This window comes from Pipistrellus kuhlii, unplaced genomic scaffold, assembly GCF_014108245.1.
Source record: "Pipistrellus kuhlii isolate mPipKuh1 unplaced genomic scaffold, mPipKuh1.p scaffold_m20_p_3, whole genome shotgun sequence".
Lineage (NCBI taxonomy): Eukaryota > Metazoa > Chordata > Mammalia > Chiroptera > Vespertilionidae > Pipistrellus > Pipistrellus kuhlii.
Window position 1 is genome coordinate 106,394,355 of NW_023425529.1, and position 14,700 is coordinate 106,409,054.

Genomic DNA, 14,700 nt, shown 5'->3' on the forward strand with positions numbered 1-14,700 from the left:
TCCTGTGGCAAAGTGTGGCCAGAATAGAGTCCTCTAATTCACGATCCCAAAGCAAGGCCCCTCTTCCCAGAATGAAAGGTAATACATACTGGGTAATTTACCAAATTGGAGAATTTACCAGATCAGTTTGTTACTACTTAATATACAAGTTGAAAATAAATGCAGTGGAACCTCAGTTCTTGAACTTAATTCATTCGAGAAGGCTATTCAAGAAGTGATTTGTTTGAAAACCAAGTCATTTTTCCCCCCACTAGAAATAATGTAAATTTAATTAATTCATTCCAGACCCCCAAATTATTCCCTGTTTTAATCTTTCTTATATACAGTACATGTCTAATATACTATTTAATCTATAAATAAACATTGCTTTTCTTTAAGCTATTGAACTAACCAATACTAGCCTTAAGTGAATCACTTTTAGCATTTGGTCCAGGGATATCTTTCAGGTCAGTATGTTGCATTTTTGCTTGGTCATATATCACACTGCCTCTGAAATGGCTGTCACTAGCTACTTTCATTTATCCAAATCTTCAGTTTTCCTACCTCTTCAGTTGTGATCACTGTTTCTTCCATACCCTTAGCAACATCAGCACTCTTGATAGCCTCTTTATGTTTTAAAATTCTGCTAATCTTTGATTTCAGTTTTGCCAGCAACAAAAGCATTCTCTTTTATTGCCAGAGAGACACTTTTTTGTCATGATGAGATATCATCTTGAAAGGGTAGTCAGTTTGAAAACCGAAGTTTGGTTTGACCCCAAGACATTTTTTTCTATGAACAACTCGGTCAAGAGCCAAACGGTTCTAGATGGGAGATGTTTGAGAAATGAGGTTTGACTGTATGTAAAAAGAAGATTACAGTAAGAGATAAAATCTGAGATCCCAATCTTTAATAACTTCAGTTCCCTCGAGATCTACAATTGAAGGGTCTAATATTTACCTGGATCTACTATTTAGTCTAAGTGTAGATTCTGTGTTTTCTTTAAAAATTCATACAAATTTACCAAATTCAAATCACATGCTACAGGGAGTTAAGAGAACAACGAGGAACAAAAGAAAGAAGGGAAGGAGAAAACATAGAATATCAAAGAGAAGATCAGATATGTGGTCTAAAAAAAGTCATTTCCCTGGTGCTCTGTCACTTGAGTGCTGAAGCATATGACAACATTATTAACAACCTGTTCAAAGCCACTAGTATCACAGCTTGTTCCCACTAACACACAGATTCATGTAGTTCACTTGTTGGCCTCATAATGCCCCTATTCTAGGCACTGTATACACTGTAAATCAAGCTGAATTTTATCAGCATTAAGTTGAATCTAATGATAGCACTCCCTATACCTCAATGTAAATTGCTGCACTGCAATTTTTACTTTACTTAACAAGAAAATTCATTTTAATTGGGAAAAAAAACTAATAATTCTCATCACAATACATATATACATATTCCACAGGAAGGGAATAATTTTAACTGGAAATCTTATTTATGTGTACTTACTGAGATTGTACCATTGTCTAGACCTATGGACAGTCTTCTTGTTTCCGGGTTAAAAGACATGCATGAACATGGAGCTGAAAGAAATGAACATGTTGATGAAGTTAACAAAACAATGATTCTCATTGATGCAGGAGTGACTAGCTAAAAGTGTATGGCTATTTTATTTTATTTTGGCCACTATTTCCTGAATAACAGTTCATTTAACTCCCACCCACCAAAAATGAAAACAGTAAACTTATAGCCAAGCCTAGTTTTTCAGTTACCCTTTTAATCAATATAACAAATAAGATATTCTCAACTACATAAGTTCTAAGGGGTTTGGTCTCAGCTGTTCTGTCCATATCAAGTCTCAGTTTGCTTGACTAGATAAATAATATTTTGTGCTGTGTAATCCTTCTGTCACCAGCCTATCTGTCTCTTCCACTCAAACCCCAACTTTAATAGAAAAAAAACACACCAAAAAACAACACTATCTTTTCTGAAGTAGTTAAATAAAAGAAAGATCTCATTGTTCCCCCACTAGTATAAAAATCTATTTTGAATCACAATTGATTTGGGGTATGAAGACTAGCAGAAATCTTTTATCCTTAGCATTCAAGGGATATGCTGGAAGCTACTAATTATAAAAGACTGAGGATTTGTCTCAATCTAAACAAGAACCAACTTGACATAGAGCCAGGCTCTACAGGAAAGAAACCAGGTGAGTCAGTTCAGCCTGTCCTGGACAGGGCTATCTGGTTCTGCAAGAATGACCTCAGCTTAAGTAAATTAAGCATGTCTGGAAGCCACGTGTGGCCATGAAGTGCTTGCTAAACAGTCAGCTTCCAGGTGCCTGCCTTATCGACCTATGCTTGCTTGTAAGAATGGATGCCTTTTGACAATTTGTCCTATAATGAAATAGTTGTTCTAAAGAGTTCTATACAATTTTTAAAAATTCCCCCTATCTTCACAGTAGCGCTGTAGATCATGAACTATTCATCAGCATAATCATAACTGGCATCAGATATTTTTATTACTACTTTACACAGTTATGATTAAATGTCTTACCCAAGGTCACACAGGAAGAAAAAGCTAGAAAAGGCTCAAAGACATAACTCAAACACAGTCCTACTTTCAAACATCTAACTTAGATATCTTTAAACTATAAAAGAACTTCAAATTCTACTAACAGAGCCATTTCATAAACACATCAATTAGTAATATTTTTTTCACTTTCTATAAAAAGGCCCTGACTCACAATCAAAAGATCTTCTAAACCACATAATCATTTTTTCTCTCTCTAATTTTCAATCATGATACAGTTAGAAAACAGAAACATACAAAAAAAATTTCCCCCATGAACTTCTACTAGTGCAGCAATATATCTTCTTTCAGTTTAGCCACAAAATTAAACTAGATTCCCAAAGGAACACTGCTGGGAAAAAAGTAATCAAATGGTATTTAATGTACTGCCCTAAGAAAGTCTTTCTTGCCCATGTCCTACAAGCTATGTTGACAAAATTTCTACACAGATGCTAGGATTATGCCAGGTCACAAAATCCGATATTGTGGGTAAAATTAAAATCCAATGATTTTATGAAAAATTATAATGTTAGCTAAAAAAAAAAAAAAAAAAAAAGCAAACAGAAATACATTGTGATTATGACTACATAATCTATATAAACACATAAAAATATACACAGAAAAGCTAAATATAGTTTGTTCAAGTGACAAGATTACTTAACATTGTCTTTACTTAGTATTTTGCTATTCCTATTGCAATTTTTAAATTAAATAATTTATTAAATACTAGAGGCCGGTGAATGAAATTAGTGCACCGTGTGTGTGTGTGTGTGTGTGTGTGTGTGTGTGTGTCCCTCAGCCAAGTCTGCACCCTCTCCAATCTGGGACATCCCTCTCACAATCCAAGACTGCTGACTCCCAACCACTCACTTGCCTGCATTCCTGATTGCCCCTTAACAGCTTCTTTCTGCCAGTCTGATCACCCCCTAACCACTCACCTGCTAGCCTGATCGACACCTAACTGCTCCCCTGCCAGCCAACCTGGTCACCCCTAATTGTCCTCCCCTGACAGACTGGTCACCCCTAATCATCCTTCCCTGCAGGCCTAGTCACCCCCAACTGCCCTCCCCTGTCTGCCCAGTCACCCCTACTTGCCCTCCCCTGCAGGCCTGGTCTCCCCTAACTGCCCTCCCTTGCAGGCCTGGTTACCCTAACTGCCCTCCTCGGCAGGCCTGATCACTCTCAACTGCCCTCCCCTACAGCCCTGGTCCCTCTCAACTGCCCTCTCCTGCTGGCCATCTTGTGTCCACTTGGGCGTGGCCACCTTTGACCATATGGGGGCAGCCATCTAGTAGTTGGAGTGATGATCAATCTGAATATTATTCTTTTATTAGATAGGATAAGTATGGGAATGTAAAGCAAAATTTGATCACAGCCCAAAAGACTATGGACTGGTCAAGGATAACTTAGCTATCTGCCTGACCATGTAAAAGCATTTTCTATGTAATTCCCTCCAAAGTTCATATTTAGTTATATAATAATTAGAAAAGCCATTGATTTTTTAATGTGATTTAAAAGACATTTTTATAATATTGCACAGCCTGTTCCCTAAATCTGCAGGGTTGATCATCCCCAACTGCCCTCCATTGCAGGCCTGGTGCCTCCCAAATGCCAGATATAGAGGGCAATACTTTCCAGATATAATCTGCATTACTATTTCTCTAGTCATTGTTTTTCCCTCATTTACCAAATTTCTTGTCATTCTGTCAAATTTACAATTCTCATAGGCATGTGACACAATGATATATAAGGTAGAATTTCTAGATTTTGACACCAATTATAAGAACTTATATAAGAACTATAAGACTTGTCCCCAATGTTACCTTAGTTCAAAACACTTTATATTGATAGTAAGCAATACCACCAGAATTCAAAAGGAAAAGACCTTTCCTATTATAAGGAAACATAAAAGAAATTTTAATAGAAATTCTGTAGTTCTAGAACCCATATATGTGAATGCAAGATGGTTACAGACAGGGAATGCCAGATATAGAGGGCAATACTTTCCAGATATTATCCCAAACAGGCAAACATCTCTTCAAAGAGGCACCACGGTAAAGATTCAAGCAAACCTGTGTGAGTGTGTGTGTGTGTTTGTGTGTGTAGAGAGAGAGAAAGACTTTTGGTGGGAGAGTCTTATGACACGCCTCAAACCATTTCCCAACTGTGACATTCCCATAGAAATAGTTCCTATGTTAGCTGCCCATAACCCTGTAAGGCTAAGGAGGCAGGGAGTGATTGAAAAAAAAAAATATTTATGCCCCTATTGTTGCTATAGTAAATGTCTTTCCTTTCGGGAAATAGGGGAGTAAAGAGATCAAGGCAGAGATCCTTCTAACTTCAACCCACCAGAAATTATCAAAAAAGCAACCTCTGAAAGACTAGTGCTATGGCCCTTACAAAATGTGCTCCCATCCATCCATGCAAGAAAATATCAAAGGGGCAAAACTGTGTGAGGAAGGATAGTAAGATACAGTAATGTTAATTATAGATAAACTAGAGGTCTGGTACACAAAATTCATGCACGGTGGAGGGCGTGTCTCTCAGCCCTGCTTGTACCCTCTCCAATCTGGGACCTCTTGAGGGATGTCTGACTGCTCATTTAATGGACAGTTGGACATCTCTCTCACAATACAGGTCTGCTGGCTCCCAACTGCTCGCCTGCCTGCCTTCCTGATTGCCCCTAACCACTTTGGCCTGCCAGCCTGATCATCCCCTAACCACTCCCCTGCCAGCCTGATTGATGTCTAACTGCTCCCCTGCCAGCCTGTTTGCCCCCAACTTCCCTCCTCTGCCGGCCTGGTCACCCCTAACTGCCCTCCCCTGCAGGGTTGATCATCCCCAACTGCCCTCCATTGCAGACCTGGTCCCTCCCAACTGTCTTCCCCAGTTGGCCATCTTGTGTCCACATGAGGGCAGGATCTTTGACCACATAGGGGCAGCTATCTTGATCTTGTGTGTTGGAGTGATAGTTAATCTGCATATTATTATTTTATTAGATAGGATAGAGGCCTGGTGCACGGGTAGGGGCCAGCTGGTTTGCCATGAAGGGTGCCCCAGATCAGGGTGGGGGTTCCCTTGGGCTGTGGGGTGGCTTCAACGAGGGGCCTGTGGTGGTTTTCAGGCCAGCCATGTCCCCCAGTGACCCAAGCGGAGGCCCTGGTATCTGGAATTTATTTAACTTCTACAATTGAAACTTTGTAGCCTAGAGCAGAGCCAAGCCTCCTGCTTGCTCAGTGGCCACCCCCATATCTGCTGGAATTTATTTATCTTCTCTAATTGAAACTTTGTAGCCTGGAGCAGAGGTCTAGGGCTGCAGAAGCTTGGCTTCCGCCATTGCCTGGGGCAACCTTAGCCTCTTACTGTTCCAGCTCAGTGGCTGCTGCCATTTCTGTTTCGTGGATTTGTTTACCTTCTATAATTGAAACTTTGTAGCCTTGAGTGGAGGCCTGGGCTCGCCAGGGTGTGTGGAAAGCTTGGCTTCCTCTATTGCCTGGTAAATCCAAGCCTCCCTCCTGCTCTCTGTGGCTGCAGCCATCTTGGTTGGGTTAATTTGCATACTCACTCTGATTGGCTGGTGGGCGTGGCTAGTGGGCATGGCTCGTGGGTATAGTGGAAATATGGTCAATTTGCATATTACTTTTTATTAGATAGGATGGTGAAGGGAATCCTCTGGCAAGAAGATAAAGGAGGAAACAAACAAAATATGATGTAGGACAATACTTATAGTGAGGTTACAAAAATGTGATGTTTCATAAATAATATTTCAGTTTTCAGTGACAGAAAACTAATAATCATCCTATAAAATAAAAACCTAGGTGGCGTCACACCTTCACACGACTTCACCAAAAGATAACCACCACAAGATCGCCTACCTCACATCATCACAAGATAGCCGTCACAAGATGGCCAGCAGGAGAGGATAGTTAGGGGTGAACAGGCCAGCAGGGGTAGGGTAGTTAGAGGTGACCAGAATGGCAGAAGAAGGCAGTTGGGGGCGATCGGTCTGGCCGGGGAGGGCAGTTGAGGGTGATCAAGCCAGCAGGAGAGGGCAATTAGGAGCCATCAGGCTAGCAGGGGAGGGTAGTTGGGTGTGCGCTGACAGGGGAGCAGTTAGACATCAATCAGGCCAGCAGGGGAGTGGTTAGGGGGAGATCAGGCTGGCAGACAGAAACAGTTAGGGGCAACCAGGCAGGCGAGTGGTTAGGAACCAGTAGTCCCGGGAGAGGAATTGTGAGAGGAATGTCTGACTGATAGATTGGGCCTAAATCGTTAGTCGGACATCCTCCAACAGGTCCCAGATTGGAGAGGGTGCAGGACGGGCTGAGGACTGGGCCTCTAGTAAGTCAATAAAAATATAATGGTCTCTCTGATGGCTGCAAGTTCATCAGAGATGATCTCCCTGATAGATTACTCTACGCTTTTAACTTAAAATTGCATTCCCCAGAGGCTGAGTAATGGCTGACCAGAACTCTAAAATTACAATACACCTTCCCTCTATGACTATCAAAACTGTGTCCCTGAATTCAAATTGAAATAAATACAGCATGATACAAAACCTGAAGACATATTTCCCCCACCTTTACTGTTTCCCATAAGAAAGGATAACCATCAGAGTAATCTTTATAGGGTGATCCCATTTGCTAAGGCCTCTCATGTATACCATGTGTCAAAATTTATGGAGCCTGCAACCTGGACAGGGATTGGGAGGACCTGTGGGAAGAGATCCCATACCCTATGTTGGTAGGAAAGTCCTACAGAAAGAACTCTATGGTTCTAACGTCCCTCCCCTGAAGGGACTTTCCACTTCTTTCACTGTATGCTTGTGGCTTACCACGGCTGCATGTACTAGACTGCAATCCCTTCTTTGTCCGCAATATTTCCTTTTTGGTGTTGGACTATCTGGTTGGCTTTTGTTTACATTTGATACATGCTCTGTATAGTTTCCACACCACCACCCCCACCCTCCACCCATAACTGAAATCCAAAGCCTTGCCACAAGTCTTGTTATGTCATATACTACTTTTTTCCTAGCTTCCTATTTTCTCACTGTTTTTATTGAAATCTAGAAAAAACTGATTCCAATATCTTCATAAAATAGTACAAAAACATCTTACATGCTATCTGATTAAGATTTGCCATCTCCCTTCTCTGTCTCAGACTTATGACAGTCAAGGAAGTATATTTGGCAATATATTTTAAGATAGTGAAAGGTAAAAATAAGATAGAAAAGAAATTGGTGCAGGCTATGTGCAATGGAAAATAATCATTCTCTTACTTTATACCTTCATGGCCAGCCAAGATCTTATCTTTAAAATTAAACACTTACTGGGTATTTTTATTTTGTTTGTACAAATAGTAGTACATGTCTCCTTTTCCCCCCATGGACCTCCCCCCAGACTCTCCTACCCTCCCACACATGCCCCTACTCCCCGTTCCCAGCGGCTGTGTTCATTGGTCATGCTTATATGCATGCATACAAGTCCTTCGGCTGATCTCTTACCCACCCCAACCCTCCTCTGCCTTCCCGCTGTAGTCTGACAGTCTGTTCGATGCTTCTTTTTCTCTGTATCTATTTTTCTTCATCAATTTATGGCGTTCTTTATATTCCACAAATGAGTGAAATCCTGTGATATTTATCTTTCTCTGGTTGGCTTATTTCACTTAGCATAATGCTCTCCAGCTCCATCCATGCTGTTGCAAATGGTAAGGATTCCTTCTTTTTTATAGCAGCGTAGTATTCCATTGTGTAAATGTACCACAGTTTTCTAATTCATTCATCTACTGATGGGCATTTAGGCTGTTTCCAAATCTTAGCTATTGTAAATTGGCTGCTATGAATATAGGGGTGCATATATCCTTCCTGACTGGTGTTGAAGTTTTCTTGGGATATATTCGTAGAAGTGGGACTACTGGGTCAAATGGGAGTTCCATTTTGAATTTTTCGAGGAAATGTCATACTATTTTCCACAGTGGCTGCACCAGTATGCATTCCTACCAGCAGTGTACAAGGGTTCCTTTTTCTCCACATCTTCTCTAGAACTTATTGTTTGTTGATTTATTGATGATAGCCATTCTGACAGATGTGAGATGGTATCTCATTATCGTTTTGATTTGCATCTCTTGTAAGATTAGTGATTTTGAGCATGTTTTCATATGTCTCTTGATCTTCTGAATGTCTTCTTTTGAAAAGTATCTATTTAGGTCCTTTGCCCATTTTTTGATTGGGTTGTTTATCTCCCTTATGAGAAGTTGAATGAGCTCCCTGTAAATTTTGGAGGTTAACCCCTTATCAGAGATAACATTGGAAAATATGTTTTCCCATGCAATAGGCTTTCTTGATGTTTTGTTGGTGGTTTGTTTTGCTGTACAGAAGCTTTTTATTTTGATATAGTCCCATTTGTTTATTTTCTCCTTAGTTACCATTGCCCTAGGAGCTGTATCGGTAAAGATATTGCTACAACAAATGTCTGATATTTTGCTGCCTATAGCTTCTTTTAAGATTTTTATGATTTCCTGTCTTACATTTAAGTCCTTTAACTGTTTTGAGTTTATTTTTGTGTATAGTATAAGTTGATGTCTAGTTTCATTTTTTTGCATATATCTGTCCAATTTTCCTAACACCATTTATTGAAGAGACTGTCTTGACTCCATTGTATGCTCTTGCCTCCTTTGTCAAATATGAACTTAGCATAATGAGCGATTTCTGGGTTCTCTGTTCTGTTCCACTGGTCTATATGTCTGTTCTTATGCAATTACCAGGCAGTTTTGAGAACAGTGGCTTTGTAGTATAGCTTGATATCTGATATTGTGATCTTCCCAGCTTTCTCTTCTTTCTCAAGATTGCTGCAGGTATTTGGGGTATTTTTTTATTCCAGATGAATTTTTGGAGCGTTTGTTCTAAGTCTTCAAAGTATTTTAATGGGGATTGCATTGAATTCATAGATTGCTTTGGGTAGTATGGACATTTTAATGATGTTGATTCTACCAATCCAAAAACATGGTAGAATAGTCTTCCATTTGTTATGTCTTCCTCTATCTCTTTTTTCAGCATCCTGTAATTTTCTGAATACAAGTCCTATACCTTCTTGGTTAAATTTATTTCTAGGTATCTTAATTTTTTGTTGTTGTTGCAATGGTAAATGGGATTTTTTTAGTTTCTTTCTTTAAGTTCATTATTAGTGTATAAAAAAAGCCATAGACTTTTGGGTGCTAATTTTGTATCCTGCTACATTGCTGAATTCATTTATTAAGTCTGTTACTGAGTATTTTTTAAACGTAAATCTTTGTAGTTTCAGGCAGGTATTCAGCTTAAAGGTTAGAATAAAATAAAATAAGAAGAAACTCCAACCTGGGCAATTATAACAATAACTGAAAGGGGAAAAGCTCAAGAGATGCAAGTCCTAAGAAAAGGGAACTCAAGAGACCAACATCAACTTCAACAAAGTCAATAATTAAGTAGATTAGAAAGAAACTGTCCACTTGTGTTTCTAATACTTCTACCCCATAGATCAGGGTTGAGGAACATCTGTATAAGGCCTAAGAAATCATTTGGTCTGACGTTGTCAAGATATTAGGAGTGAGTTAATTAAATATAGCAGGCTAATTTTTAGTTGATAATTTTGTATGGTCTACAAATAATGTTATAAATATCCAAATGGCTGTTGGCAGAAAAATTGTTTCCATCCCTGATCTTAAAAAAAATATTGTACTTGCTTTAAAAAAAAATGTAGTTGAGAGCAGGATTCTCACAATACTTCTACTTGGGAAAAAGTTTCCTAATTTCTATTATTTACACCTATAATTCTTTCAGTTTATGACTTATTTTCTGTCCTTTGCTGATCGATTGAACTTTGCTCAAATCAACAGATGTTTCACTGACGATAAGCCAGAATTTCAATCACATTGACTGCTTTGCAATGCTACAGGCATATTTTGGCAGGAAACATGAATCTTCATGGAATTTTCCGGTGGGAACTTTAAAACTAAGTAAACAACATTACTTCCATGAATAAAACTTCAGTTGTTAAAGGCATCCTGGTGAAGATAAATGTCAAAATTATAAGTTAAAGGGCTTTGAATACAGAGCCTTCAAGGAGCACCCACCACCACAAAGCAAAGATTTAATTTCCTGATCTTACTTCATTTAGCCCTGTTTGTCACAAGACAGTTTCTATTATGTTTACAATATTCAACCCATGTTTTATTTTATTAAGAACACTTATATCTATGACTTTGAGTGCCTAGTGTTTAAAAACACTTCTTCATTTAAGTCAAATATTTTATGTACTCAAACAAAATGAACCTTTTTTTTTAATTTAGTGAGTGACATCAACAAAATTATAGTGATTGTCAATAGTCACTTTTTCTCCCTAACAAGTTGTACAAAGTGATCTAATAACTACAGCAAATATAAAATTACTGTCCAATGAAAATCAAACAAGAGTATGGTAAATAAATAGCTTGATTATTCAGATTAATATCTGTTATCTTCGGTTTAAATAATCTGTTTTCCTTCATTTCCATTAAAAAATCAAAAGTTCCTTAGGCACCTTAGTAAACATAAAAATGAAAAGATAACATTATTTTTAAAAATCTAAATACTATAGACTAGGGGTGTCGAACTCAATCAGAGAAGGGGCCAAAATCTAAAATCCAGCCTAAATCTCGGGCCGAATGGTTTACTGAACAGTCATAAACTGTCATTGTGATGCAAACGCAGCGGAGTGCAGTGATGACAGCACGGTGCGGGCCACATTGCAAGGCCTGGCGGGACGGATTTGGCCCGCGGGCCTTGTGTTTGACACATGTGCTATAGACAATACATTGTTTTTACACATGGTTCCATAATATAACCTATATAAAATAGAAACCAACAAAGGAACAATATACATCATAACTAGCAACCAGTTTCTTGGCAGATGCTCATCCTGTTGTTTGGATGAGCATCTGCCAAGAAACTGCCTCAATACAATAAAAGATATTATCTAAAAGTGACCAAAACAAACACTAGCTTATAAAATCAGAACTGCCAAATCCATTATTTTCAATACCTTTATACCATGAATGTAACTACATGAATTTCCTCCCCAAACTTCAATAAACCCAACAGAAATGGGATAACACATGAACCATTTTCACAGAAAGTGAACAGTTTATCTGTTAGACTTTAATATTCTAAAATATTAAAGTTGTCCTTTGACTTCACCAATGGGAAAATTCCCATTTGCAATTTACATACAGAATAACTCATTTCCTTCCTAGACAAAAAGCATATGAAATATTAACCGTTTTAATATTCTAAGTCCTCAATTGCAAGTTGTCTGTTGCTCTGGGGAGCAATTTTCAACCTTTTTTTTTTAATCTCATAGCACACATAAACTACTAAAATTCTGTGGCACACCAAAAAAATATATTTTTGTCAATCTGACCCAAAAAAAAGTAGGTATAGTTTTGATTCATTCACACCAGATGGCTAACATGCTGGTTGTTGTCATTTTTTAATTTGAGAATCTAAGGAAAAAGAGGTCAGTGTCCTGGATTAATAGCCAGTTATTGAATGTTTTAAAAATTATTGCAGCTCTGGGCCATGTAGCTCAGTCAGTTGGATGTTGTTTCGAATACTGAGAAGTCACCAGTTAAATTCCTGGTCATGGCCATGCCTGGGTTGCAGGCTAGATCCCCAATGGGGGGCATGCAGGAGGTGGCTGATCGATGTCCTGCTCTCACATCAATATGTCTCTCTCCCTCTCCTTTCCTCTCTCTCTCTCTAAAAATCAATTTAATAAAATATTTTTAAAAAATTCTTACAAGTCACCAGCTGAAAATTGCTTTTCTAAGACTACAGTTCCGACAAATAGGAAAAGGAAACCAATCTAATCAAAACCTCACAAATTAGAAAATCTTTCCTAATCCCTCTGGGTTAAGATCAGCATGTATACCTTGTTAAACACCAATAACCTGAAAGGACTTTACAAATACTTATTTGATACTACAGGCCAGGTGCACAGAATTCATACATGGTAGGGTCCCTAGGCCTGGCCGGCAATCAGGCCAATTGGGGCTTTCGTTACTCAGGCTGCCGGCTGCTGGCTAGCGCCTCCCTTCACACCCACCTTGGCTTGGTGCCGCCCGCTCACCTGCTCCACCATCCTGCCATGGTCCTGCTCTTTTCGGGGCCCATCAGAACTGGCAACGCCTCCACTGCCGCCCGCTGCCAGCACCCTGTCGCCAATACCCGCCATGTTTTGCACTATCCCCTGGTGGTGTGCATACATCTAACTTCCAGTAGGTTGAAATCCCGCCCGTAGAGACAATTTTCATATTAGCCTTTTATTATTTAGGACTCGGGGCCCAGTGCACAAAATTCATGCACTGTGGGGTGGATGGGAGTCCCTCAGCCCAGCTTTCCCCCTCTTACAGACTGGGAGGTCTCAGGGGATGTCCTGCAGGAGGCAGCTGATCTATGTTTCTCTTTCATCGGTGTTTCTGACTGTCTATCCCTCTCCCCTCTTCTCTGTAAAATAATCAATAAAAAAAAAAAATATATATATATATATATATATATATATATATATATATTTTTTTTTTATTTTTTTTTTTTAAAGGTGTTTCCTCTGCAGCTCATGTGCAGCATTGTGTCCACTGAGCTATGGGCATGTCCCCGTGGCCCAGGTCTGCACACCCCCAAGGCCAGCAGCCAATCCCATGTTGTGGGTGCTGGGCTAGGGGCGTGGACCCAGGCCACCACTTGGCATTGGCACACATGCAAGCAGCCGCCCCACCCCCTGCCACTTGGTGCCTGCACCCATAGGCTCGGAGTGGCCTGGGGCATTCTGAGACCCTGGCACCTCAGGGCCTATACACGGGCCTACAGGCTAGGAGATGCCTGGGTCCCAAGGATGTTCCAGGGACCCAGGTTGCTTGGTGCTGTGTATGCAAATTAACCCACAACCTTTGTCGGGTTAATTTGCATACTCACTCCTGATTGGCTGGTGGGCATCGCGAAGGTATGGTCAATTTGCATCTTTCTATTTTATTAGTGTAGATATCTCATAACCAGAAAATGGACAGTATATCTGTCAGACTTCAGACCAGAGAAAATGTAAAGGTCTCCCCCAAAGCTGACTCAGCAAATTAGTAATAAAAATGAAAATCAAATACCAGTTTCTCTCCCAGGTACAAGTTCTAACCTACAAGGTATTTTGAATACAGTATTTCCCCTCTTCCTTTACCTGCAAGGGATACATTCCAAGAACCCAATGTATGCCTGAAAATTCATATACATACTATGTAAACCCTATATATACTATGTTTTTTCTATACACACATGTTTTCATAAAGGAAGCACTTTATGGGTTCTCTTTGACTTATGTTAATTGCCAAACACCATAACTCTTAAGAATTTTTAATACAATTTTTTATTAATTTGAGAGAAAGAGCAAAGGAGAGGGGGAGAGAAACATCGATTGGTTGCCTTCTGTTTGCACCTCTCCCTGGGACCTAACCCACAACCCAGGTTTGTGCCCTGAATGAAAATCTAACCGGCAGCCTTTCTGTACACAGAATAGTGCTCAGCCAACTGAGCCACTCTAGCCGGGCTCAGCATCTTACTCTTTTACTTTGTGTTCATTATTAAGTAAAATAAAGGTTACTTCAACATAAGCACTGGCATCGTGAAACATTCAATCTGATCACCAAAAGGGCTACTAAGAGACTAGAGGCCAGCGAGCATGTACAGCAGGGAGAAGCTGGACAAAGGGATGATTCATGACCCCAGTGGGACAGGGAGAGATTTCATCACACCACTCAGGATGGTGCTCAATTTAAAACTCATGGATTGTTTTTTTCTGGAATTTTTCATTTGATATTTTCAGACCATGTTTGACCACACTGATTGAAATCATGGAAAGTGAAACAACAGATAAAGGAGGACTAAGGTACTCCAATCTTTTTTTTTTTTTTTTTTTTACATGATATATTTTTATTGATTTCAGAGAGGAAAGGAGAGAGAGAAATAGAAACATCAATGATGTCAGAGAATCATCGATCAGCTGCCTTCTGTATGCCCCACACTGGGGATTCAGCCAGCAACCCCAGACATGTGCCCTCACCAGGAATCAAACCTGTGACCTCCTACTTCA

The 14,700-nt window shown here is 39.6% G+C and overlaps 1 protein-coding gene across 4 annotated transcripts in view; it reads right to left on the reverse strand.

Moving 5' to 3' along the window:
• Window positions 1-14,700, reverse strand: part of WDFY2 (WD repeat and FYVE domain containing 2) — a 168,947-nt gene that overhangs the window by 81,153 nt on the left and 73,094 nt on the right. For all 4 annotated transcript variants that reach the window (XM_036455240.2, XM_036455241.2, XM_036455238.2 and 1 more), the window contains exon 3: window positions 1,496-1,569. In XM_036455240.2, the coding sequence (XP_036311133.1) occupies window positions 1,496-1,569 (74 nt within the window). The remainder of the gene's footprint in view (window positions 1-1,495; window positions 1,570-14,700) is intronic.